The sequence below is a fragment of the Panicum virgatum genome, chromosome 2N (assembly GCF_016808335.1).
Source record: "Panicum virgatum strain AP13 chromosome 2N, P.virgatum_v5, whole genome shotgun sequence".
NCBI classification, from domain to species: domain Eukaryota; kingdom Viridiplantae; phylum Streptophyta; class Magnoliopsida; order Poales; family Poaceae; genus Panicum; species Panicum virgatum.
The window spans coordinates 16,723,647-16,747,339 of NC_053146.1; the positions used below are offsets into that span (position 1 = coordinate 16,723,647).

Sequence of the window (23,693 nt, forward strand, 5' to 3'; positions counted from 1 at the left end):
CGCGTCTAGTGGTAATGATCTATGATCTTCTACTCGCAAGTATCTTGGGTATATGCGATAGTGATGCTAGCGTAGCCTACCCGTTTCCCTACAAATTTCACCAAGGAAGCCCCGATCAGATGACGTATCCTCCATTGAAACTTTATTAACAGGAGTTAGTTGACCAAGAAGGCCCGATCTGACCTCGCAACCTCCATTGTATTGAGGCATATGTTTATGTTTAGCTGTCAGGCAATTAAAATATTGACACATTTATGATGCCAGAGGCCCGATACGAGGTGTCAACTACCCCTCGGTCTATGTAAGAAAGGGGCTATCGGCCAGTGATTCATCAACAATCATCTAGTGGTCGTTGAGGCGCAGGGCGAGATCAAGGGGAAGGGTACAGGGTTCCAATCAGAGATCGTATGCACAGGGCGAGAGGCTTCTCTAGGTTAGTGCTCTAATGACCATGAGAAGTTTGGCTGCTTTGTCTCCATTTTGTTTTGCAACATCATCAGTCAAATTTCCCCTCCTTCAATAAATAATTTCAGTAAAGATTTTATCTTTTTTTTTTGAACGGGATGGCAGGAGCTCTGCCTTTTAATTAAGAAGGAAAGAAAAGAGGTTTATATATACAACGCTCGGTGGCCTAGCCGTGAATCGAGGAATAGGATCGATCCCGAAAAAACACATGAAACAGCCCCAGTGTTACAACCCAAGAGTCTGAAACTAAGACGGTGTGTTACTAAAAGCCCTCTTGTAAAGCACAAGATCCTCCTTAACTCTTTCCGCGACCTATTGCACAGATTGGAGTTTGTTGTCAAAAATACGCTGGTTCCGCTCTTTCCACAAATTCCACATAATATATATCACTAAACCGTTGAAATCACGGCGCTGATTCTTGTGCACAGTCTTTATTGCTTCCTCCCACCAACCACTGATGCAATCAAAATTTGCCGGATTGGTTTATTGGGGGAGAGACCAGTTCTCCCAAGATAGGACTTGGCTCCGGACTGCCTGGGCAAAAGGGCAAAGTAAATAGAGGATCTCTTTTTATCAATGATTTTATCAATGAATGTAAAGATTTTATCAATGAATGTTCACCCATGTGTAGTGGGTGTGTTTGGACGCCCGTTTCATCATAGTAGCTAGGTCTCTTTTAGTGTTTGCCGCTAATTTCCTTCAACAGAGCAACCTTGTTTGAGAGCAAATGGACGGCAAATCCAGTATGAGCAACGACAACGGGCAGCAGGTCATGCTTTCAGAGCAGATGCTCCTGCAATTTCCACTTCTAGAGAAGATCACAAATGGTTTCTCTGCCGACCAGATAATTGGCAGAGGTGGATTTTCTGTCGTTTATAAGGTATATGCTGTTATCACAACTAATCAGAGAGAAAGTCGCTGTTAAGAAGCATTCATAATGTTTTTTCAAAAATAGGAAGCATTCATAATGGTTTGTCTGACGATCAGGGACTGCTTGAGGGTCAGGCCGTCGCTGTGAAGAAGCTGAAAGAAGAGTATATCGACGACAAGACATTTTCGCGTGAGGTTCATTGTCTGACGAAGTTGAAGCCGCACAACAATATAGTACGGTTTCTAGGCTATTATTCTGGAGCAGAACAAATGTGTGTACCCTACGAAGGCACGAGTGTCATAGCTGATCATACAAGACACAGATTGCTCTGCTTTGAGTACCAGCCTGATAGTCTGGATCGGCGGATCAGCGGTAGGATCATATACAACAGAATTACCTTGCACATGATACCAATAGTATCTAGAATAAAACCTCTTTTTTATCTCCTGCTTAACAGATGCATCGTCTGGACTTGGTTGGATTCGGCGCTACCAAATAATCAAGGGAATTTGCAATGGTTTACATTACCTTCACAAGATGGACATTGTTCACCTTGACCTCAAACCAGCAAATATACTGCTGGATAAAAACATGGTGCCAAAAATAACGGACTTTGGTATCTCAAGGTTCTTTGATGGACAAAGTCAGCTTTTCGTGACAAGAATAGCTGGAACACTGTAAGCAGGATAAGCCTGTTAAATGCTGATTCATTTTTTTGTCAGCTATGATTTTCCTTCCTTCCTCATTGAATCATGCAGTACACTTTTCATGCAGGGGATATTGTGCACCAGAAATTTTGAAAAATGTAAATGTGATCAGAAGGGAGTTTGATATATATAGTCTTGGTGTTATAATCCTACAGATACTAACAGGACGTATATATGAATCTCAGGAGGTTCAAAAAGAAAGATCTCATCAAGTATTAAAGGATGTAAGTGATGTTTTCCCTATGTCTTCCAACCTCCAAGATAAAGGATTCACTTTTTTCTAAGTAAAATATTACAGCTTGAATGGTAGTGCACTAGTGCTTGCTGCAGCAAGCAGTACCGAGCATACCTCTTCCATGGAATTTTTTAAAGCAAGAACATGTTCTATAGCAATTGTTGACGATCAAAATTGGCAAAGGCCGGTTTGTTTAGGATAACCAGACCACTGGTTTTGCCAGTCCAAAGGAAGAGTTAGATTTTGACACAATTTGTAAGAGTTTCGGCTCATAGCAGGGCAAAAACTCTGCACCTCATAAATGAAGGGCCATGGTCAATTGAGGATACCCAAGCGATCAAATCCATATGGTTTGTTTGCTAATTAACGGCAGTTGGGTGCCTTGTCAAATCGTTAGCTCTTACAATAATGTTACTTCTTCGGTTAATTTTATCAGTTCACTCCATGTCCAGACTCATTTGATTTTCTTATTAACTAACAACAAGAATGTCATTTATGTACATAAACAATCCTAGATTTCCTATCTAAAAGGTTTTTCTTCTTTGTTTTAATGTTAATTCATAATTGCAACTTATTAGGTACGTGAAAGTTGGAAGAATAGATTCGAAACACCACAAGGAGACACATATTTGGTCTTCCCAGAAGAAATGGTAGACCCACTGTTGAAAGAATCCGAAGAAATGAGAAAGACACTGTTGAATCAAGTACAAAAATGTACTCAGATAGCGATAGAATGCATGGACGCTGAACAAAATAAAAGACCGAATATACAAAAAATACTTGTTGAACTTGGTGAAACTGGAAGTACAGATGGGTTTATCGAAGCATTGCAGGTAAGACTATCAAGGCATATGCCCAACAATATCTGCATTTTTATAAGCTTGTGTACGTCGCTGCTTACTAGTTTTTTGCGTTAATGTTGGACTCACCGTACCCTTTCTGGTTTTAGGTACCCATCATACCCAAATGGAGGCGAGTAGCACCTCTGGTGCCACAATCCATTCACGATGTACAACTCCGATTCTTAGATAACACATCTGAGTATTATCAAATTTTATTTTACCAAGAATATGATTTTGGAATGTTACTAGTTTTGGTTGTAAACATCTGAGTATTATTCCACTATATTACCAAGAATATAATTTTGAAATATAAGTTAAACAATTTGCATAGATAAAATTACTATTTTTTTGAAAAATCATTTTGAAGTCACAACCCATGCCCAACACTTTCTCTTCTATTGGAGTATTTAGTCACGGTAGGTAGGGGTGTTAATTAGTGATCCTTAGGTGCACTTCCAACCTTCTTTAGTTCAAAATTTTGTACCACTTCTTCAAAATAAGATCTCAAAATGAAAATTAGTACAAAATTTTGAATTAGAGAGGGTTGGAGGTGCACCTAAGAGTCATCAATTAACACCCCTAAGGGTAGGGAGTGGAAATATTGCAACAATTATATCCTTAATACCCTCAATGGAAAACATTGTGACACAAGTAGGCAGTATTTCTCTTGGTATCTGTGGTACTCACAACTCATTGTCTCTGAAAGACCAATAAGACTAGCTAATCCCAATGTATAGGTACTATATCATCACACTAATCAGGTGACAAATATGATTTTGATGAGTTACAATAAATTAATATGAGAGAGAGAGAGAGAAATAGAGTAAACTAAATCTTCATGGACAGTAAAATACTTTATTATATATTATTATAGCTTCATATCACACAACTGAAAATTTGGTGGAGTGATTATTAGTCAAAGAAATATCGTAAGAAAATAAAATATGGTTTGAAAAAGGAAAAGAATTCATTTTACTGCTGGCAGTTAGGATGCAAGTTATATGTATATTTTGGGTCACTAGGTCGATCCAATAAGCTACTCCCTCCGTTCCAAAATAAATGTAATTCTATGGTTCAAAATTTGTCCCACAAAAAATGCAACTTTGACCAAACAACCACAAAAGACAAGAGTCTCCGGAAACTTCTTGTACAAAAGACAAGCCAAAGTCTAGGTTTTTCTTTCAAAAGACAAAGGGCAATTTGGTAATATGCATCTAGCATTGGTTTGCGTGTTCGGTCCTAGAATTTTATTTATTTTGGGACGGAGGGAGTAAGTTGATAAAATGAGCTAGAATGACATTCCGTTTAAATATTTTAGGAGAACAAATAAGATAAAATGAGCTAGAATGACATTCCGCTTAAATAATTTGGGAGAACAAATAAACTAGACCATACCATCTTAATTAATTAGTTGACCTAAAAATACTGTGGCAATAAATTTGACTTTTAGAAAAGGAGTGAGTAAATTGTTATTATTCCATCGGTAGATATGGTACATGATTATTTTTGTGTCCTAATTATAAACAAATCTTTCATTTCATTTGGTTCTTTGTAATTTCTGCAGTTCCCCTCCATGAATGCGGCATTCTGTTGTGCTCAAGTTGCTGATGGGATCGACAAGATAGGGCCATGCGGTGGAGGAGGAGGGGAGCACTGCAACGTCATCAAGATCCCACACGGCCTAGAGAGCATAACAGTCTGGTACGGCTTGGTCGTCGACTCGATTCAATTTTCCTACGTTGATCGCGAGAAGAACACTCACACTACAAAACGATGGGGTGGTCCTGGTGGATTCGAGCATATTACGGTGATCAATGCTTTTCAGACAATCATGCATGCACATGTGTTTTCTTTGTTTTTTTTTTTTCTTATCATCGTTGCTGTTGCCACTGATCCTTTGTCATCTTTGCATGCAGATTAAACTCGGTGCTGGTACATCTCTCAAGAGAATGTCAGGAACATACGCTCCATTTAGTGACGACGAAACAATCGTCATAACATCACTTACTTTTGTAACCAGTGATGACGTCAAATATGGACCTGTAGGAGCTGGAGGCGGTGACAGGGCGAACTTCGATATTCATCTGACCGAGGGTACCATTGTTGGCTTCTTTGTGCGTGCGGGGTGGTACATAGATGCAATTGGTGTCTACGTTCGTAGGTAGCGCTAAGATGCAAGGAAAAAGCTTGTTTTCTCTGTATTTTGTTCAGTAATGATCTGAATTCTTAACTCGCGAACAAAGCAATAATTCTGCTACATTGCAATAATTCTGTAAGTTGACCAGAGTCATTATGGAGCTTGCAGGGAAGCAAGGAACCCTGAACAGAAGCTCCTCTGTCGTTTCCCCTGTCCTCAACACCTTGAGAGAACTGTACGCATATGTTGGCCGCATACATGCAGCTAGCATGGCCCCCCAAAAAACATGAAACATGTAATCCATATCCTCACACTCTCTCTCTCTCTCAAAAAAAAAAAAAGTTCTCTATCAGGATATAGCCAGATCTGAAGGTTCAGCAGCAGCAACATCGTGCTGTCCCAGTGTCCCTGTTCCGCTGTCATCAGCCAGCGACTAATCTAAGCAATCATGTAATGCATACACAGTAATTATAAAAGATAATTGGAAATAGATGACATCATTTGTATAACTATCCAACCATTAGTTTACTTGACAAATGTTTCTGGCAAGCATTTTATTTATATAAAAAAAGATGTATTGTAAAGTTAAACTAAGCATATGGTGATGAATTACATGCCACCAAAGACCCAATAAATTCAAGAGTTCCAAGACATGTTAGGCACAGCAAGACATCTTTGTTTTACGAATTTATGCATAGAGTTGAATGGAAACTTGAGCGATGCATTTCACAGGTTGCATTGGCTTCAAATAGAAATGGGCATATCAGAAACTAGCAAATTATAAAGTCCAGCACCAGCTAACACAAGGACTAACGACCCCAGGTGCTGCAAATTGATAATTTTTTCAATTCCATTTTGTCCTCGTACAACAAAATATATCTTCAGGCATTCAGAAGATTAAAGTTATTAGTAAATACTAAATAGCCATCAAAATATATGATCTATACTTACAGTTTCGGCCTTTAGGGACAGTAAAGGAATCATGCATGTGTCGACCTCCCATGGACCTTATATATTTTGCTGGAGACATCCAACACTCCACAAGAGTACACACATAGTACATTACAATGAGCTCATCATACTTCTTAGTCGTGAGCTATTTTTTTATAGATATTCGCTTGTTAAAGCAATTTATGCCTAATGGACAGAATATATAGGAGGAAGTAGGTGCTAAACTCATTCATACAAGTGTTCTAGCTGGTGTCTATGAAAAAACGGAGAAGCCTCTGCCTGTGGTTTTGGTCTAGTCAGGTCTTCCCATGGATTGAACGGATTCATGTCAACTCTTCTGCTCACAAAAATAGAACCAGAAATGGGGGCAAGAGCAGAAACAGTAACTGTATCACCTTCTTACTAGTGAGCACCATCAACAAAGTATCTCTTCTCATCATCCAATAACACAAGGACAACAAATTTATTCCTTCAGAGAAACAGACTTGAACATATGCAACATAAACAGATCAAACCAACATACATATCATCACCCTGTTCCCCCAACCATGCTTCATTCGAGTTGAGGCCAATGCTTAGCCTAACTATCCGTATCCGAGATAAGCACTATGGACCCAGTGGTCTTCCTGCCCTCCAGGTCTGCATGGGCCCGTGCAGCTTCCGACAACGGATAGGTGTGGTTCACACGAACGCGCAGCACCCCATTCGCAACATTGGCAAACACCTCCCCTGCAGACGCCAGCAGCTCATCACGGGTAGCAGTGTAATGCATCAGTCTAGGCCGAGTAATGAACAGCGACTTGCTTGGAAGACAGGTCGCTCATTGGAATCGGGTCAGGTGTGCCTGAGGACTGCCCAAATGACACCAGGAAGCCGCGGGACGCCAAGCACTCCACGGAACCCTGCACCACGCAGCAAGTCATTTTGGTATCTGTCATAGTGCCTAGAGTTGGGTATTAAAACTTAAAATCCGATAACCCATGCTTCGTAGCACATTGTTGATGAGATCAACACTCTAGTAACAGTGATTGGAAGAAAGAGCACTGTAATGACCTTGTATGTATCCTTCCCAACGGAATCGTAGGCCACGTTCACACCTTTTCCAGAAGTAAACCTTTTCCAGAAGTAATCTCCTTGACTCTTGCCACAAAATCTTCCTTCGTGTAAATTATCACAAGGTGGCATCCATCCTGGGTTGCCTGAGCCGCTTTCTCTTCATTGGAAACAGTCCCAATGACAGTGGCACCAAGTGCATTTGCATTGCATCCTTGACAGCCGCTTTCTCTAGTACAAAGGAGTGAGCCAACTCCGCCAGCAGCAGCATGCACCAATACAGTGTAGCCACTCTCAACCTGCACATGGCAATCAGGTGGCTGCTGGCTGGACATCTATCTAGCTGTTTTGCTGTGTGGATGTGGCGTAGTACCTTGAATACACGGCGAAGCAAGACATGGGCAGTCATGCCCTTGAGCATGACCGAAGCTGCTTGCTTGTGATCAGGTGGCTGCTTGCTTGCACGGGGACAGCAACGCTGGCTGGAAGGATCTGCTCCTGGGCATAGGATCCCATGGGGTTGCCAGCATAAGCAACAACATCCCCAACTTTTCTGCCAGTGAGGCCAGGCCCAACTGCAGTGACAACGCCAACAGCTTCCCTACCTATGTTGTTGGTTGATGCATCGAATTCAATTTGCCAAGAGGAAAAATTTTAATTTTACGCAACCAGATGATACGAGAGGAGTGATTGGGGAACCTGCCTGGGGTGAAGGGCAGCGCGGGCGCGGCGTAGACCCCCTTCCGAAAATAGACATCGATGAAGTTGACACCGATGGCGGTGGTCCTGATGCGGCTCTCCCCTTCCTTGGGGTCCCCGAGCTCCACCTCCTCCCACCTCATCACCTCGGGGCCGCCTAGCTCATGGACCCTGATAGCCTTGGCCTTCACCATGATGCGGTCGCCAAAGCAGTAGCAGGTGATGAAAGTGTGGCTTCTTATCAGAGCTCAGAAGGTTCCATTCTTTAAAGCTTCGGACAGTGATTACAGTGCGATAATTTTGCAGAGTGATGGGATTGCTTATTAGGCTAATCCTACACGATTATCAAGAGTGATATATCATTAAAAGAATTTTGAAATTATGAATGAAATAGGACCTCCTAATGCATAGTTTCATTTCACGATTTCATAGCCGAGCCATTGCATTCAATTACTATGAACATGATTGGTTGAAATCAAATGAGATGAAATTCTCTAGCCCCCAATGCTAATTTTATCAAGTTTCATAGTCTTGGAAACAGTGTAACCCAAGTTTCATTTAGATGAAACTCATTTCTTCTCTCTCTTCATAAATTTCTTGACATGTCATCATTTTTACCTATATGACACCTCATTTAATGTGCATAAAACCTCTATGAAACTTGCATTGGGACTAGCCTTAGTCTTGGTTAGTGTCATCGGGCTCAATGATTGGAATGTTACACATGGATGGCCAGCTTGTGGAGAAAGAGAATCAGAACCTTTTGGTTTTCTTTAACGCAAATACCTCCAAGTACTGCCATGTTACCTACTTCTGTGTTAAGAAAGTGGAGGGAAGAGTTTTGCCGCCAGGTGTGATAATTTGTACTCAACTTGTTCGAAATGATATAAACATATTCTTACAGGAAATTGATTTGCCTATAGCAGATTAGTAGTAGTTAAAAAAAAAGAATGTTGGGCTGCTTTGGGTGGGCCAAGGTTGTGGCCTGAGTCTTGAGCGGGCTGAAATGGGGACTGATTGGGCCAGGCCGAATAGAGAGTTGAGGGAGGAGTTTCAGCGCATGGACAGAGGTTTGGATAAAATTAATTTGCAATTTTTTGTTGGGCTTCATTTGGGAGGATTAGAGAATTAGGACTTGATTTGGAAAATAAACTCGAGGTAGATCTAGCAATTAAATTAGGAGTCAAGACCTAAATTTAAATTAGACTCGAATTTGAACCCATCATACAAATATCCAACAAATTAAAATGGAATGCTATTAATTATGCAACCTTTAATTCAAATATGTTTTAATCTGGAGTGAGCTTGAGTCAATTAGCCCAAATAAGCTATAATTGTTTTATAAGTTTTAGAACTTTCAAATTTCAGTGAAATTTGCTTTTCACCCATATGAGCAAAACTCATGGTAGTTTCGTTTTCACCAACCAAGGTAGGCTTGTTCCTGTAGTAGCTTAGCAATCACAGTTTTGCTCCCCATGATATCTCCAGGAAAATTGATAGTTTGAACTATCAAGGACTTATATGTTTACTCGCAAAGAAAGGAGTTATGTGTTTGTATAACATGTGCTTCTGTTACAGAGATCAGACATATAATGACCATCTATGTAGTTCTCGTAGCGCTCGTGCCTCGTTCATTCCGGCCGTAGAAGTAGATTACGACTGGGGAAAAATCTAAAGAAACAGAGGGTAGATGAATAAGAGGACAGAAACATTCCACGTGATTTCCACCGGACAGCGGATTCATTGTTCGCTTACCGAGCGTTAAAGACGGTTAAATAAGAATTTTGATCGCCGAGGCTTGGCACGCTGGTGGAAGCTAATACCTGTCTCCGTTTCCAAATACTTGTAAACTTTTCACTTTTAACTCATTTTTTTTGTTTCAAAGTGCTTAACACTTCATGTTTTTCAAAGTACATTTTCCAAAATACTTAACGCTTTATAAAAGTATTTTGATCATTTCATCTTAATAAGGTTGTTTGCCTTGGTAACCGCGCATTAGGTCAAAATTGGTATTGAGAAATGGAGATTTGTATAAGAATCAGATCGTTGGAGTCACTGTTGCCGGAATGCCTCATCACCAACCTGATGCATCGCTGAGCCGTGTACCACTCTCTAGTTTTACAGAAGAAAAGAAAGGGGATACGCGTGTGCTGGTGTGATGAAGGAATGGGAGAAGATAAGGACGAACCAAACATTCATTTTTTTGAGTCACGGGCACTGGGTTCTGCAATTTAATTGGCTCTAATTCTTCCATTCACTGGCACGAGCCCGTCAAATGTTTTAATTCTTTAATCAAATTCTTTTGCGGAAAGAAAAAGTTGCGTTTGCTGATGTAAGAGTATCTCCAAGAGTGCTCAATAAATCCCTCCAATAATCAGTTTTGGGCAAAAAAACCGAAAAACAAAGGTCCAATAGTGACCAATATCTGTTCCTAATTTTTTCGCGTGCCCAATAAGAAAGCTATTCTAAGCCAAATTTGCTCTCCTCTCTGCACTCCCAATCCCTCTGTGAGAAAAAAAAGGGCCGTGTGGATGGAAGATGGAGGGGCAAGGAGGTGTCGTGCCTATTTTCCGTGAGAAATAAAATTGTTGGTACATTACTATTTTTTGCTGGTTTGGCAAATTTTAAGGCACTCTTGGAGAATTGGGTATTTTTCATGCCTAAATTTTTTTTAGCAAGGTCCCAATACAGATATATTGGAATTAGAAAATTGAGCACTCTTGGAGATGCTCTAAGGAGCCGTTTGGCACAGCTTCACCAAAACAGATTCACTAGTGAAGTTAAAAAAATTGGTTTTCACCTAACTACTAGCTCATTTTTGTTCAAGCTTATAAAACAGCTTCACGCTATAGTATCTCGATTTGTGTGAAATAGGTGAAGCTGAAGTCAAAATAAGTCATGCCAAATAGACCCATAGTCTTAGCAAATATGTTTATGATAATCCCTTAATTCTTATGCTATCTAAATTCCTGTATTCCGAATAACATTATTTATGAATTCATGTGTTTTTCTATTCATCTATTTTACATCCTCATTCCTTTTCTATTCCTGTCATTTTCATGTTTGGTCTACGATTTCTAATGCTCATGAAAGTCTCGATTATGTCATTTTCATCCACCTCAAAGAAAATATCCCGCTAAATGACTATGACAAGATAATCATCTAAAAGTGTATCACCCAACTTATTTCTTTTCTTAGTTTTGACTGAAGCCATTGCAGAAATAGTCTTTCAACACTTGCCGTCGCCACCGGTAGAAGCAATACCAATTTGAGAAGCAAGTAAACCATATCATACAATGTGTGTCTATTTGTTTGAACAAGCTTTATTGAGAGGTCAACAAGATTCACAAGACCTTTGAAGCTATCATTTTGCCTCACATCATAAATATAATTGTCAAGTTGCAATTCAAGTTTCATCAAATCATGACATTTGATGTCATTTGGGTAGAACTCAGCTAGCCTAAGTAACTTTTGTGTATCAAAAGAAGCAAATGAGTTGGAAGGATTTAAGGCTGATATACAAGAAAGCAACTCCATGTTTATCTCATCAAATCGATAATCAAGCTTTTGACTAATTTGATCAGTGACACCAATATATATTTCTCTTCTAAAGTGATCATCATTTGTTTGGTTCCGATCATAACGTGTTGATTTTCCATAAGACACATAATTATCCTCCACAGCAAGAATTTGGACACCATGTTTATTGCAAAAAAAAGTAACTCTTTCGAGAAATTGTTCCCAACCAATAGGCCTCAATTGCTGCATTTTATTCTTTGCCACATTAACAAGAGTGATTGCATTAAGAATATCTTGCTCTCTTCTTTGCAAACACTCGGATAATTCATTTGTATATCAAAGAATAAGAAACATTAAGTGTGCAGCAACAACAAACTCAAAGGACTCAAATGTTCCAACCATAAAATGTATTTTTGTCCAGTTAGCCTTATGTGAAGGATCATCTCTAAGATTGACAAGTACTTCATGGATTGAAGGATACATAGCAATGATGTTGCATATAATTTTATAATGAGAACCCCATCTATTCTCACAAGGTCTAGGCTGCCCCATCTCTTGATTTAATCCACTCTCAAATTCAAGTTCACCACAATCAGGTGCTTTTGTGATTTGCTCAAGTCTGGCATTTCGAAGCATTCCATGACGCTTACAAGAAACTCCGACAATATTGAGCAAGAGAGATACATGATCAAAAGAAGCCCTCACGATCCGTATTACCCTTGGCAACAATGACAAGCACTAGTTGGAGTTGATGTGCAAAACAATGGATATAGTAAGCAGAAGGTGACTCTTTCATGATCAATGTTTTCAGCCCTTTAATACCACCTTTCATGTTGCTATCCCCATCATAACCTTGACCACGAATTTGAGTTATACTCAAGCCATTATTAACAAGTAAAGCTTCAATTGCTTCATTAAGTGATAAAGAGCTAGTATCATCAACATGAACATCTCCAATAAAATATTCTCATCGCCTTCCCAATTTATCCACATAGCGCAAGCAAAGAGTTAGTTGTTCTTTATGTGATATGTCACTGGACTCATCAGCTAATATTGCATAAGGCTCATCACCAAGTTCTTCAATTGTTCTCTTTCTAGTTTCTATGGCGCAATAATGAATAACCTGTGTTTGTATCTTTGGGCTAGTTAAGGAGCAATTACTTGGAGCAATGTTCAGAATATATTTATTCACTTCTTCACTATTTGCTGCAAAATATTTAAAAGCTCAATGAAGTTCCCTATATTGCTAGACTCTTCACTCTCATCATATCCACGGGATGCCAATCCTTGATGCAAAAGAAACTTAATGCATCTAAGTGTATAAGTCAACCTGATCTTGTAAAGACAACGATCCTTATCACTCCACTTCTCAATTTGATTATCAATTGCTGCATCAGGATTAATAAAACCAATGTATTTCTCTTCAGCTAACTTGTGTACTTTAGAACACATATATTTCAAAAGTGATTTAGCTCCTATATTCCAATTTCTCCATTCTTTAATAGCAAATGCAGTTGTACCCTTTGCCTTGCAATTTGGGTTTTTGAACAAGTAGCAAAAGAAGTAAAATGCAGCATCCTTCTTGATACTATATTCAAGCCAATCATAGTTGTACAGCCATACACGATTGCATGAGTGATATCTATTTCCAATTTTCCTTTTTGGAAATTCATGGTTAATTGGCTTGAATGGCTTTTTCAGAACATCTGCTCTTCTAATTGCATCTTGATCATTAATATGATGACTTATAATTGGTAGACTCTCACCTGGATCATGTGCAAGGTAATTGATATCATAGACCAGCAGCAACGGTGGTGTTGGTGGCTGTGGTTGCGGTTGTGGTGGCAAGACATTATCAACTTCAATTGCTTCTAAAAGTACCGAAGATTGCTCTTGATCTTCCTCTTCAATCTCTTTTATAACTGGAGCCGGTGGTGGAGATGAAGTAGCAGTAAGTGTCTTTGCTCCATGTTTCCTAGAAAGAGAAGCACACTACTACATAAATCTTTTCTGAGGCGGTTAAAAACTATTAAACTATTAACAAAGGCGGTCAGCACTAACTGCCCTAGATTAAATGTCAGAGAAAATAAAGCATTAACTGAGGCGGTTTCATTCCCGCCTCAGTTAATAGAATAGGAAAAACAAAAAAATAGGGGAAGCCCGCCAAGCCCATCTAGAGGTCGGCGAGCACATCGAGGCCACTGTCCATTCGGCACCTGTTGGCCACCGCGCCGGCCGTCGTGGCATCTGGGCCGCCCGCCGCGTGTGCGTCGCCTGCCGCATCTAGGCTGCCCACCGCCACCCGCATCTGCACCGCCCGCCCCTCCGCATCAGCACCGCCACCGCGCCCGGCCACCACCGAGTCTACACTGCTCACCCTCCGCGGCCCGCCCGACCGCGGCCGCCGCCGTCGCTGAGCGCGGCCACCACCATTCGCTTGAGCCTGCCAGAGGCCCTCGCCACTCGCTGGAGGAGCTCCTAAGAGGGGGGAGTGAGGGGAGAGAGAGGGAGAGAGACATGGGCCATGGAGGAGCCCTTGAGAGGAGGAGCGCCCGCAGAGAGAAGGGAGGGAGGGGAGAGAGATCGTGTGGAGTGTGTGGAGTAGACCGGGTTAGGGTTTCATTTATTGGGCTCAGCCCATTAACTGAGGCGGCCATGTATAATGTAACCTCCTCTGTTAATCAATTTTGCGAGGCTGTTTCTTTAACCGTCTCGGTTAATAAGAAATTACCACCTCCGTTAATGCTGGGCATTAACAGAGACTGTTATTTTTTTGTGCCTGCCTCAGAGCTCCAAAAAAAAGGTCGCTGCTAATCAGTTTTTGTAGTAGTGACAATATCTCCATTCATCTTCATAGTTCAATTGTTCTACATAGTACAGACAAAGTATGAAAATGCATCAATATTGTGATATACTTACTGAGCTAATATGTGGCCGAAATCATGTACCACATATAATAAAAATTAGAATAGAGAGATGAGCAGCGAGCTGCGAGCAGGGCTGTAGGGGGCGCTGGCCTCCAGGCAGCAGGGGGTGCCAGCCTTCAGGCCCCAGGGCAGCCAGGGGCTCCGACCTGCAAAGGAGCGGCATCAGATATGTAGAAGTGCAGAGAGGCACCATGGCCGGTGCGGTTGTAGGGTTAGGGCACCGCATGGGGAATTTGGGAGAACATACCGTGGGAGGCGTCGTCGGAGGGTAAGGCGAGGGGGAGGAGACCACCTCTCGGCGACGCGGTGGCGCGCCGGACCGCCGGTCGACGGAGCAGCCGAGCAGGTGCTGGCGTGGCGACGGCGCATCGCACCCTGCGTCTGGCGCTGGAGGTGTTGGACGGGCTAGGCAAGCGGTGAGACACGGGAGGGGAGGGGAGGGGTCTTTTATCTGTTTATCACTAAAATATTCGTTCGCATCTGTGTACCATCGTGCGAACTTTGTTTGCCTTGTGTACTATTTTGGATGGATGGACATCTAACAGAGGCTAACGGGAGTGCAAAAAAACCATTATAGCCTTCAGTGCCCAAAATTGGTTTGCCTTCCATGCCACTCAGTTGTGTGCCTAAATACAATGTGCACATCTTTGCTGGTATGCATGTGAACCAAATAGTAGGCATAAATAAAAGAAGAAAAAGATCATCTAACACTTAAATAAGAAATGAAAAACATAATATCTGACGTCCTAAGGACGCTTGAAATATCTGTCACTTGCTGACCATCCTCATCATCAGGATCAGGCCGCCAGAAATGTTCAGACCGTGCAGCAGGAACACGAAAGGCAGTTCCTGACAGAAAGGCTGCACGGGACGAGTGCGAACGTGCCCAACAAAGTACTACGGGGATTTTTTTTAAAGAGAGTGGGCGAATCAAGTGTAGGCTGACCGGAGGAGCAAGTGTGCAAGGGACACAGCCTGCGCGTTTCCTGCAATGGAGTTGGTTCGTGCAATCGTGCTGACGAGGGGGCCTTGTCCCCCCACCCCCCAACAGGCCGGCACTCCCTCTCGTACCGTCTTAGGGCAGACTTAGTGGAAGTGTCGTGAAAATATTACCCGTCTTAGGGCAGACTTAGTGGAAGTGTCGTGAAAATATTACGATCATTAAATTTGCTAACATGGTACAAGAGAGAGAATGAGGAGTGTCATGAAATATGAGAGGAGCTAGTGTCATCTCCATAACATTCCTCCGGCTCGGTTATCTAGTTAATAGTTTTGGTAATTGTGCGATGACACTCTCCACTGAGACTAGCCTGAGATCGGCACTGCAGAGCAAGGGTTCACCTCTTTCGCCGAAGCACGGAGTCGGAGATTCAGAGGTTTCCTGTTGCGGCGAGCCAAGCAGATGGGCCGACACCTCCCCGCACGTGCCCAAATCAGCGCGGCCTGGCGCCTGACACCTCCCCGCACGGGCCTCGGAGCCGAGCAGCCTCCTCGTGAAACGCTGCCTCCACGGGGCGGCGCTGCTTGCTAGCCCTGGCGGGGGCGGCGACGCCGACAGGGGTGGCGTCAGGCGGTGCTCGGTCTGGAGCAGAGGGGGTCGATCCCCCGATGAAGAGGATAAGATTCCTGACTTTCTGGCAACTTTAAGTGCAAAAGACAAGATGGTCATTTTACACGTTCGATTTCATCTGTTAATGCTCTCAAACCGTTAAATTCTAATGGAAGGTGAATGGAATGATACACAGAGAAAAAAAAATTACGCGATAGTACACAAGTGCGAACAAACTTTTTAGTGGTACACAAGTCAATACTATCTTTTTAATAGTATACAGGTAAAGGGAGCTAGGAGCAGGAGGCCAGCTGTTGCCTTGGCCGCTGGTTGGGCTTGACTTAGTAATTGTGATCGAGTTTTTTTACTAGGTGGGCCGAAAACTTTGGTATGCCAAGGTCCACTCAACCCACCCATTGGGTCCTACCCTGCACGAGCGTGAAAAGCGCAGCACCATGGGCTAGCGTGGGAATAACCGGTGTAAGTCTCTCGCCTCCATGTTGAGACAATCCGAAATCAATGGCCGTTGGATGAGATCTAATTTCAGCACATACATACAGCCAGTAGCGAAGCTAGAATAAATTGAGAAGGATGTGCTCATCGGCGGAGCCACATTAGGGCTATAGTAGGCTCCGGCCCCCTGCCTTGGAGTAATTTTTATAAGAACTTGTGGTAGGCCAAGCATTGCATGGCTATGGCTTCATACATATACATGCATATAATTGTTGGTTACCGGTCTTCTACCTGGAATCGGCCCTCCCTTGATTTGCCCCAAGCATTACAATGTTTTTATTCTGTAGATGCATTGGCACCCGCGAGCTATAAACTTAACTTCACCCCTGCATGCAGCAATGCATCTTTCTAATTATAAGCGCCTGCGAAATTGAATTTCACAGTTAATGTGTGACACTACTGACCCGAAGTAAAATTAGCAGTGCCAGGTTTTTGTAAGCTTTATTTGAGGAAAAAAAATAGGTGAGTCTGGTAGCTAAAGTCCAATCGTAAACCTAATTCTACAGTCGACCGGATGTTGTCTTCCTTCCGATCGATGATGCAGTCACGCGGACGAGTGGCCGGTGCTACCTGTCCAAATGTTTGTGCGGGCCGATCCTAATTCCGTTTCCCTTCCGTTACGTTCTCCACATGTCCTCTTCTCTCATTCTGTTTCCCTTTATTTCTTTCTCTCATAGTTGTCAAAAAAGAGTTCGATAACTGTAGTTCTCTATAGTTCATTCTACAGTTATCGAACTCTTTTTTTCTTCTTTTTATCTTTCCAAAGTTGTGCCCCAACTTTTATTTAGGAAATTTCTACATTTTTACCTTTCATGCACATTTTTTATTACCTTTTGCTATCCATTTTCCAATATTTTTTGCCTACAACTGTACATATTTTGAATTATTTTCACAATATTTTCTTTCTAAATATTTTCAAATTTTGCTTCATTTCGTTTATGTTTTTTTTCCAAAAAATTTCTTTCAAATTCCTGTCACAAATATTTGTTTCCAACATTTTTTTGCTTGGGGATTTTTGTGTTCTATTTTTCGCAAAGTTTTGTGCGTTTAATTTATTTCTTGAATTTTTTGTCTCCCACAATTTTTTATTCCAATTTTTTGTTATCCAAAATATATTCTTGAAACTTTTGTTTCCTAACTTTTACTCAAATTTTCTTTTTCCCATTTTTGATGTTCAAAATCTTTTTTGACAAAAAATATTAATTCAAACTTTTCCTTTATCTCTTTTTTGTTATATAAATTCTTTACACTTTTATTATATAAATATTTGTACTTATACTATATTTTTATCAAGTGGATCACCGTGACAATATAGTTGAGTGAGGTTAGCAAACGTGGCTACTTGAGGCCTCGCTGCCTCGCTGGTGGGGACCAGAATCATGCATGTAAACTCGACCGGACGACGGCTTTTATGGGAGCTGTCCCAAGTTCAATCCGTAAGGACACCTGTCCAATTTTTTCCCCTGTCGTGCCAAGTCTTGTCTCTGACGTGCAGGGCCGGCTCAACATATTTTAGGGCCCTAGGCCAAAAGGATACTATGGGCCCTTTATTAGACTAAAAAGTTGTTTACATTTGCAAAATCATAAAGCATATAATACTAGTAACATATGCTCAATTCTTGAAAAACAGTGTCCATATTAGAAACTAAAGGAACACAAAATGTGACTAGTGTGATTACCTCAAACAAGAATAAATTGTAACAATTCCATCAAAAATAATGTTTCTGTGGTTCAAAAAAACTCCTTTGGAAATTATCAGTGCAAAGTCATTAAGGATAATATTGAGGTGAGAGCTCTAAATATTCACTAATGTTATATTCCCTATATTCTAAATTATTACTTTTTTGCATTTTTAGATACATAGTCTTTGCTATGCATTTAATTTATACAAAGTTATATCTAGATGTGTAGTAAAAGTTATAGATATAGAAAAGTCAAAACTAATTTTTAGGTCTCTATGGGGGATGGGAATGAAATTAATTATCACTATCACTTATGGACTGATTGAAAAACAAAGGGAAGAAGTGAGAAGATTGCGGACAGTGTGAGCCACCTGATGACCAGGACAGGATCCAGGACTAGGGCGTTCATGAAGAACGGAACAGCAGCACACGGTCACCTTGCTGGTGAATCGGAGCACCAACGACCACAACAAGTGCAGCAAGCGGCAATCGTCAAGACTAATTGTTTCTCTGATCCGATTTGATCTTGAGAAGAACGCCAACATGCAGCAGGCAACAATCGCCAAGACGCCACTAAACATTATTTCAATTTCAGCGTCTGTTCACGCTTGCTAGGTCGCACAGTTGACGTTTCGCTATTTTGCCCTTGCGCTACTAGGCCTTGGTGCTGCTCTGCATGTACATGAGATTGGGCCCCTTTCCAGCCGGGGCCCTAGGCGGTCGCCCCTCCCGCCTAGGCCCAGAGCGGGGCCTGCTGATGTGCCAGCAGTCTGGCATCTTCCTCGTGGCTGCCCGCTTGCCCGCTTCATAGATGGCCAAGGGGCCAGCCCGGCCCGCCCCGACACGACGTCGTGTCGTGCCGTGCCGGTGCTCATCGTGCTGTGCCGCCGCCGTGCTCGTGCCTAGCCGTCGGCCAAAGGCACGACCCGTGGGGCCGTCGGGCCGGCCCGAAGCACGGCTTGCCTCCGTGCCGACGCAGGTAAAAAAAATCAAGGATTCAAATTTATCCATTAAATATAAATTATTTTATCCTATTTAGTAACGTAAAAATTAAATAGTACCAAATAAGGATAACGAATATGTTGAAATATTAGTTATTTTACCTCCTTGTTAATCTGCTATAGAATTTCTAGAAAAATGAATTTCACCGTAAGTAAGGATTCAAATTTATCCATTAAATATAAATTATTTTATCCTATTTAGTAACGTAAAAATTAAGTAGTACCAAATAAGAATAACGAATAGGTTCAAATATTAGTTATTTTACCTCCTTGTTAATCTGCCATAGAATTTCTAGAAAAATAAATTTCACCGTCCGTCTTTAAATCTATCCCGAGTTTTCATCCGGATCTCAGTACTTTTAAAATGCACATAATGGTCCTTAACTTATCCTAAGTTTTCATTGTGGTCCTAGTACTCTAAAATGCATATAATGGTCTGTAAACTTATCCCACGCTCTCAAACATATCTATGTACTTTCAAAATATTTAGAAAAAGTTTTTACGAATTGTTTCAAATTTTTAGAATTTCAATTCAAATTCTAGTCTCACTCAAAATTGATAAAAAAATTCATGGGGCAATCATCGTGGATACAATATTTAACAATTTCTAGATTTTATATTTTATACATTTATTTTATAGTTGATTTTTCTAAGATTAAAATAATATTAAAATCACTTATCATTATCTCTATAAAATCATGCAAAAATCACAATAAAGTAATTCAAATCTAGGTTATTTAGAGATTCTAATATTTCGCGGTCAGTCCGTGATAATTTATCCACAATTTTTTGATCCACTTTGAGTGGGAATCAAACTTGATTTCAAATTCAAACAGATTTGAAATAATTAGCAAAAGTTTTTTTCTAAATAAATAGTGCTTTTTAGGAGCATATGGACCTGGATGAGAGTGTAGGATAAATTTACGAATTGGGATAAGAATGTGGGACAAGTTTTGGATCATTTATGTGTATTTTGAGAGTACGAGGATCGGGATGAGAACTCGGGATAAATTAGGATTGTGATGAGAGCATGGGATATGTTTTAGGACTATTACGTGCATTTTAAGAGTACGCACCGGGGTGAGAAATTGGGATAAGTTTAAGGACCGCCAATAATATTTACTCTTTATATAATAACCATAGCTGCGGAGTATTAGCTACCCCATCTGCTAAAGTACTTTTCGCGCACATGTCGCACGCGAAGTCTACTGATGGTCTTGTGAAAGTTTTTTTTTCAAACGAATTGAGACATATATCCTAATCTAACAAGTCAAAGCACGAGCAGAAATTTTATTAGCTTGAAAGTTGAAACGGTCCTAGGTAATTTATCGCCAGTCCAACGCTTCAGCATCATCCTGACTGGGTTTCAGACCGATGTCGTATCCGTCAGTTTCCATTTCATCTCGTGGGGTTGTGTGGAATTGACAACCGTGCAGAATTGTGCGTCTCCCCAGTTATAACCATGTCCTAACGCTTAAGCTTCTCGCACCGACAGCAACAGCGCGATGCTTCGTGTCAGTGAGCTCTCTCTCGTGGCAAGCAGCTCGATCTTGATCTTCTCTTTGATGTGCCAGCTCCCTCATGGCGTCTGGAGCTGCGCTCCGGCGGTCCGGCCGACTGGATCGCACTCTCTAGCTTTTCTAACAACCTCGACACGGCGATCCACGGGTGGCCAGGCGCGGAGAACCACCATTCCGACGACTGCTGCCGGTGGCTCGGGGTTCGTTGCCGCCGGCTCGGAGCACACGGCGGTGAGCTCCGGGTGGCCAGCCTAGACCTCGCCGGCCGGGGCCTCACCGGCGCCCTGCCAAGCGCGCTGGCTCGCCTGGACGAGCTGCGCGTTCTCAACCTCTCCGGGAACCCGCTCCATCGAGCCGTCCCGCCAGAGCTTATTCATATGCCGCGCCTGGAGGTGCTGGACCAGAGCCAGAACCACCTCACCGGCGAGCTCGGCGGCGCGGAGCCGGCGCCGCCGGGTGCCTCCGGGCTCGTGCACCTCGACATCTCCTCCAACAGGCTAACAAGCCTGCGGGCCGGCGTGTTTCTCGGGCTTCCACGGCTGCGGAGGTTCTCCGCCGAGTCGAACCAGCTAACTGGAGTCCTGCCCGGCTCATTGTCGTCGTGCTCGGAGCTCGAGTACCTGAACATGGCGAACAACTCCCTCCACGGCAACCTTGGTTCTTCGAATCCGAACTTCTCGCGCCTGACGAGGCTCCGCGCCCTCCACCTCGGCTGGAACCGGCTGAGCGGCCACCTCCCGGCAAGCCTCTCGCGCTGCCGGGACCTCAGGGTGGTCAACCTTCACCCCAACAACCTCCCCGGGCCTGTCCCGTCAGATTTCCGGCGCCTGCAGGCGCTGTCCTTCTTCGACATCGGCATCAACCGCATCACCGGCATAGCGCCGGCGCTCCGGGCGCTCCAGGAGTGCCGTGCCCTCGCCGTCCTCGTCCTCACCACCAACTTCCAAGGCGAGGAGTTGCCCGGTGCCGGCGCCATCCGCGGGTTCCCAAGCCTGCGGCTGCTCGGCATCGCCAACTGCGCGCTCCGCGGCGCCGTGCCGCCGTGGCTGCGCGCCAGCGCCCGCCTGGGCGTGCTGGACCTGTCGTGGAACCGGCTGGCCGGCCAGCTCCAGCCGTGGCTCGGAGGCTTCGACTGGCTCTACCGGATGGACCTCTCGAACAACGCGCTCGCCGGCGAGATCCCGCCCGCCCTGGCACGTCTGAGATCGCTCGACGGCAGCGCCCCGGTCGCGCAGGTGTCCATGTCCGAGTACGGCGTGCGGCTGTACAACTGGCACGTCGAACGGGGCCAGCTCTGGTACAACAGCAACATCCCGCCGTCGCTGCAACTGAGCCGGAACGGCCTGGCCGGCGCGATCCCGCCGGAGCTCGGCGACCTCCGGGCACTCAACCTGCTCAACCTGAGCTGGAACGCGCTGTCCGGGCCGATCCCGGCCACGCTCGCGACCCTGAGCGCCCTGCAGACGCTCGACCTGTCGCACAACGAGCTCGCCGGGGAGATACCGGCGTCACTCGAGGGGCTGACCTTCCTGTCGTGCTTCGATGTCTCCCACAACCGGCTGCGCGGCATGGTCCCCGCCGCTGCCCAGTTCTCCACGTTCCCGTGCTCCAGCTTCGCCGACAACCCTGGCCTCAACGCCGAGTACTATGACGGCAACCGCCTGGGCAAAGCGCCGGAGACCGATGGGAAGTATGGGCTCACCGTTGTAAGCGAGATTTTTGGGCTGCCGTTCTGGCTCGGGATGATCTTCGACCTCTATGCCACCATGTTTGTTCATTTGGTTGTGCTAGGGTGTACGGTCTGTCGATCAATATAAAAACTTCTTACGAAGTCTTCAAGGCTAAATTTTTAATTAATTTCTCTTCTGATATATTCCTCAAAGTTTGAGCTCAAAATTAGCATAGTACTAGAGTTAGTTGTTACAAAATCAAGATCATATTAAATTTTGGCAAAATATTATTTTTAATGCAATAATAAACTGATCCGGATGAAGAGGAATTTTCACATTAATCTTATGTCATTATAAAGTGTCACATCAATATAAGGAGGAGTTTGATAAAACAAAAATTGAAGGACTAAATGGATTTGAAAGATAATGGACCAACTCCATCCTCTGGCTAAAGTAGGGGACCTTTTCCTACAGTAAACTCGTAGTATATGTTGGGGACCGCGGCCACCGAAGGAGAGGTATCTGAAGGTTGAGAACACACATACATTTGCGTGGGACTATCCTCCATAACCTCTGAAGGACAATATATAACACAATACACAATAGGTGCTTTGCATAATTTATCTTGATGCAGAAAGAACAGCACAAAACAACAACCTTCGAGCACGTCACGGGAAGCTCCGCCAAGGGGATCGAAGGTGATCAAGATTAATAAGGTTCACGTAATCTCCGGGGTCGCGAGGATGGATCATGCAAGGAGTTCATCCACCCTCCACCTAAATAAAAAAAAATCCACACACTTGCACATTTTGATCAGATTGTATGACTCGCTTCTACTTAGATCTAGTCTTTGACTTAGCAACATAAGCAAAGCAAGCATGCCTCCTTTACTCCTACCCTGAGCTCCATATAAGTATGATTAGATGATAGGAGAAAAGAAGGCAGCAACTTTGCCTTGGTGAGAATCTAAAATACAAAGAATGATTCGAGAGAATAATTTGAGGAACAAGACTATCTTTTTATTTAAAATTTTAAAGACCCAAGTTTCTATGCAGGAAGAGCTAGGAAACCGAAGTCTTTATTGTTCCATTCTTCAATTACACAAGAAAATATGGTAGCCACTCCAAAGTTCACAGGACTGGAGGAAGCTTGGAATAACTTGTATGGAGGTCCATCAAGGGAGTTGCATCCACCTTAGTCCTTAAAACTTTACTCGAGGACGAGCAAAGGGCTAAGTGTGGGGGTGTTGTTGACGGCTGTTAAGTGCAAAATATACGCCGTCAACTTCTGCATGAACGCTTAAGGAATGAACGCCAGCAGTAGTGGTAGGGGTTAATACTAACGAATTCCAC

At 43.0% G+C, this 23,693-nt stretch overlaps 2 protein-coding genes and 1 pseudogene across 2 annotated transcripts; 2 read left to right on the top strand and 1 right to left on the bottom strand.

The window, feature by feature from the left end:
* The first annotated feature begins 280 nt into the window (after positions 1–280).
* Positions 281–5,388, top strand: LOC120659876 (interleukin-1 receptor-associated kinase 4-like). The gene is made up of 8 exons (XM_039938140.1): positions 281–1,345; positions 1,453–1,708; positions 1,794–2,013; positions 2,111–2,267; positions 2,857–3,111; positions 3,228–3,287; positions 4,685–4,927; positions 5,037–5,388. The coding sequence occupies exons 1-8, from the start codon at positions 1,193–1,195 to the stop codon at positions 5,283–5,285; spliced, it is 1,593 nt and encodes a 530-aa protein (XP_039794074.1). The 5' UTR covers positions 281–1,192; the 3' UTR covers positions 5,286–5,388.
* A 1,196-nt stretch (positions 5,389–6,584) lies between these two features.
* On the bottom strand, positions 6,585–8,161 carry LOC120659877 (annotated as a pseudogene).
* Positions 8,162–20,340: 12,179 nt separating this feature from the next.
* LOC120662452 (phytosulfokine receptor 1-like) lies at positions 20,341–23,053 on the top strand. Its single transcript, XM_039941596.1, has 3 exons — positions 20,341–20,365; positions 20,726–22,470; positions 22,976–23,053. Exons 1-3 carry the CDS (start codon positions 20,341–20,343, stop codon positions 23,051–23,053), a joined length of 1,848 nt encoding a protein of 615 aa, XP_039797530.1.
* The last annotated feature ends 640 nt before the right edge of the window (positions 23,054–23,693 follow it).